This window comes from Elephantulus edwardii, unplaced genomic scaffold (assembly GCF_000299155.1).
Source record: "Elephantulus edwardii isolate Elephantulus edwardi_28Jun2011 unplaced genomic scaffold, EleEdw1.0 scaffold00121, whole genome shotgun sequence".
NCBI lineage: Eukaryota > Metazoa > Chordata > Mammalia > Macroscelidea > Macroscelididae > Elephantulus > Elephantulus edwardii.
This window is the reverse complement of record NW_006399871.1, coordinates 1,636,391-1,640,641: the sequence shown is the minus strand read 5'-3', so window position 1 is coordinate 1,640,641 and position 4,251 is coordinate 1,636,391. Positions and strand designations below refer to the sequence as shown.

At 45.6% G+C, this 4,251-nt stretch overlaps 1 protein-coding gene across 1 annotated transcript in view; it reads right to left on the bottom strand.

Moving 5' to 3' along the window:
- LOC102850337 (NADH dehydrogenase [ubiquinone] 1 alpha subcomplex subunit 12-like) overlaps window positions 1-524 on the bottom strand; it is a 1,054-nt gene extending 530 nt beyond the window's left edge. The window contains exon 1 of the mRNA XM_006892922.1: window positions 485-524. Within this exon, the coding sequence (XP_006892984.1) occupies window positions 485-524 (40 nt within the window). The remainder of the gene's footprint in view (window positions 1-484) is intronic.
- Between the last annotated feature and the right edge of the window lie 3,727 nt (window positions 525-4,251).

Sequence of the window (4,251 nt, the reverse complement as noted above, 5' to 3'; positions counted from 1 at the left end):
GCCGGGAAAAGGAGGGACAATCTCCTCCTGTACCAGTCAGATCTGATTTGACGGTACACTCACACACAAAAATAAAAAAAAACAAAAACAAAGGGAAAAAAACCTACAAAAACAAACAAAAAAACCCCCAACAAAAACAATAACTACCTTTCCCAGCATTATGTCTTTTCCTTGAGATGGAAGTTTCACCATCCTTTCCGGTAAGGTTCACCTGGTTGCACTGTAATAGACATATCTAACTTTCCAGTTCATTTTCAGAGGCTGTAAACTATGAGGAAAGCTGTAAATTGTATGGGAGGTGTAAACCTTTGAGTGCAGCTCCTTACTACTACGCTATTAGAGCTCCCTCTGGTGGTAGCCCATAATCAGAAGGGGAAAGTCCTTATTTCTTGAGTAACTGTAGGCCAGGCATTTCCAGAAGACTTATGTTCTTTCTCTGGGGGTCAAGGGATTTTTGGATTATTTCTTGGTGTTAATGAGCTCCCCCTCCCCAGAATTTTCTTTCTTTCTTTCCTTTTTTTCATCTCTACTGTTCCCTCCTCCGAATTAATCAAATTTCATCTCTACTGAGGTAAAAGGTATTACTGGCCATACCCTAGGGGAAATGCACTTATGTATGATTATTGTTAGGTGCTGGAGTATGACACCATGAACGACTCTGGTCTTCCTCTCTTCTGCTGATTCTCCACCTTTCCAAGCATCATGCCCCTCTCCTAGCAACATGTCCAAAACATGTCAAAGCTTCACTATCCCTTCTTCCAAGGATCACTCTGCTCTTTTCTCAACACATTCTTTTGGCAGTCCATGGAATAGCCAGTGCTTTTCTCCAACACAGCTCAAAGGCATCAATCCTTCTTTCATCATGCTTATTCATTGTCCAGCTCTCAGATGTATAACAAGAGACTGAAAAGACTATGGCCTGAATCAGGCACACCTTTATATTCAAACTGACATCATTGCTCCTCAGTAATTTGGAAAGATCCCTGACAGTGGACTTCCCTAGTTCAATACATCTCCTGACTGCTGGTACCAAGGGTGTTGATTGTTGATCTAAATAAGATGAAATCATTGTTAACTGTTGCTTATCAACCCAGTGGTGAGGATTTTTGTCTTCTTGATGTTAAGATGTAATCCACAACCAAGGCTGTAGTCTTTGAAGTTCTAAAGCAAGTGTTTCAAGTCCTTCTCACTTTCAGCAAACAAGGTTGGGTCATTTGCATAATACAGATTGTTGATGAGTATGAGGTATTTCAGGAGAAATAACCCTTCTACAACTATTTCATTTATCAAGATCATGGGGGATCATTATATACATGTACTCTGGGGTACACACAGGATCACCAAGGTTATGACTATTGTCTTTGAGGGTCTCCCCACAGTCTATCACTTAACTCCCAGGACCTGCTGGGAATCTTCAGGCTAAATTAGAGGCTAAAAACACTTTATTTTTTGAGGGAAAACTGCTGTGATTGGTGGTGGTAGAGAGAGAGGTTTCCCAAATCTGAGATGAAAAACTCTGATCGTTAGAGGCGTGTAGATCATACTCCTGGCCCTTCCAGGACTGGGCAAAGATCTTGACTACTATTTGTATTCAGTCTGTGTTTTGCTTTATAGTGCCGTCTGTGCCTACATATGGGTTCTATATGATGGTGACATTCTACTTTTTTCATAGGGTCGTACATTTCATTGATGTCCTGATTCAGTCCTGTGTCCCAGGGCATCTCACTTCCCATGGCCCTACACTGATATCCAGCCCAACCTTGGAGTGCATTGTCCATGGGATGCCAAGCGCAGGTATAAATCAGGGCTTCAGGGCAATGGGGCAATAGAGCCACAGTGATACCGTGATGAGCTTGCATGAGAGGTGTATTGTAGTATACGGCCCACACTGCAAGTGCCAGCCTACCACAACGGTGCCCATGATAAACAGTCACTCAAAGTACTACCACTGCCACCAGCTTTCTGCACATCATCACCAGCACCAATAAATCCTGGAGGTCTGGTGGTTGAACCCCTCAATGATCTGTGTGTTTTCCCCAGGTTCTTCAGGGTACCCATCCCACAGTTCCATGTCACAGGATATAAAAGGAGCCTCATCATATGTTACAAACAGCAGTGGAAGGGACTAATGGGTGGCCAGTTAGTTCTGCGGAGTTGTTGACCATTCTATGGACGGAACAGAACAGTGAAGTTTAGGGGGGGGGGTTCAGCCTACAAGTCAACCTGCCTGCATGAACCTTTATCATTGCTTCCAGGAAAGTCAAGAGAAAGGTGCCCGGGGAGAGAAGCCAGGCAGCAGTCAGTGAGACTGAGGGGCAGCAGTGGGGATGGAGGCATTCAGTGTGGCATAACTGCCAAGCAACAGTAAGCACAAAGACAACAGAGGCCACAGTGCTGACAGCCACAGCAGCCTCCTGCAGATACCACAAAGAGCTCAGTGTGAAGGACTTGGAAGCAGGAAAGCTGCAGTAAGCGATGGACAGAGCCCCTTAGTCTCTGCACTCAGTTTCTGCAGGCTGCCAGAGGCTAGGAGCCCATACAGTACAAGCCTAGTACAATCCTGTTGCTACTCATGCCTAACCAGCTCCCCAGTGGTGTCACATCACCAACACCCAGATCACCAAGTCTACCAATTCTTCAGGGTTGTACAACCAGCCCTCTAGGCCCCCCTCCATGGCCAACAAAACCACATGGTGTATATGCCATTATCCTCACAGATAATAGCAGTTACCATGGACTTAATATAGGAGCTCCCTCTGCTCATGCCATGGTCAAGTCCAGCCAAAGTTAAGTGGTACAAGTGGCTCCTATATATTTAACTTCATGTGAGACTGGCTTCATGGAGCTATGGATGGAAAAGGGCCTACAGGTTTGCCAGGGCCTGTCCCACCTCTGCCTCTTTTATTCCCTCTCTAGCTTTTCATAACCAACTCTCTCCAGCTAGAGACGCCCACTCCTAGATCCAAATAATGAAGGGGAAGGGGCCACTTGATCCATCAAGAGACAAAGGAGGCCTCTCCTATTTGTTCTTAAAATCTGTGTGTACCAGGCTGCAGAGGTTTTCAGGCTGAGTGAATAAAACCTGCGAATTGACTGTGGATAAATAGCTGGAGGACCGTTGTCAGGAACTGACCTTCTAGGATTCCTAAGGGAAGAGATGAAATTATAGGGCCACAGTGTGTGTGCATCCTTGGGGAAAAGGGTAGATACTCTGGCCCTGATCCCTCACAAGAAGTTAGTCAAGCTCTACTGTGGTCCTCTGCCTGTCCTCCTCTTGAAGGATTGCCTGCCTCGCTGCAGTTTTCTTCCTGCTCTGGAATCACCTGAGGGATCCAAATGGTGCTCAAACTATAGCAAAGGAAGATCTGAGATAGGAAGAAAGGCAGATGATACCCGGCTGACACCCAAATCCTAGCTATGATCCTCCCCTCTGAACCTCCAGATTAGAAGTCAGCTCTTCTCATGGTCCCCAAGAGTATCAACTGGAGCCAGGATGGCACTTGGTCACTTTGTGCCTCTGTCATGGATTAGGGGTCCTAGAAGGCAATACTTTCTGTTAGCTCCCAGAAAATCTTCCTTGATCTTGACCTATCAACTCCAACTCCTTCAGTGCTTGCACCTTTTACCTTTTCTGGAGTCTTACTGGTTACTCCATCATTTCTGCATGACGTCTCAACAGTGTTGCCTCCATGTGGGACTCAGAGCCAACGAGGACCAATGGGCGGCATGTAGGCCACAAAGAGCTAAAAGCACTGGTTGTTTCACAACCTTTGTCCCTCCATGCCTACCACCTCTCCTCAAACCAGAGCACTTTCAATGCACACACTCATACACACACACTCTGACAGTGAGGGTAGATAGCCATAGTATTTGGTGTATCACAGTCACTAAGTCTGCTCATTATTATTTATTTTTAAAATATATTTAAACAGCAGCAATCACTTCCAAAATGCAAAAAAAGTTACAGTATTCAGAATAAAATTAATGTTTATAATGCAAATCAGAAAGAACTTAAAGTACAACTGAAAAATCACGCAGCACTGGGGATGACTGGAGAAGTCAAGGCTCACTGGGCAAAGGATCAAGCCAACAAAATGATTCCACCTGAGAGGTCTCCATCCCCCAAATCACACCCCCAACTCCCCAGTGATGGAGCCAGTGTCCTCTGGGTTAGAGAAGGAGAATCGGCAAAGAGCAGGCCCTCTGTGGGAGATCCCCCAAACCCAGTTCCCCCCACCAGTCAGGGACCTG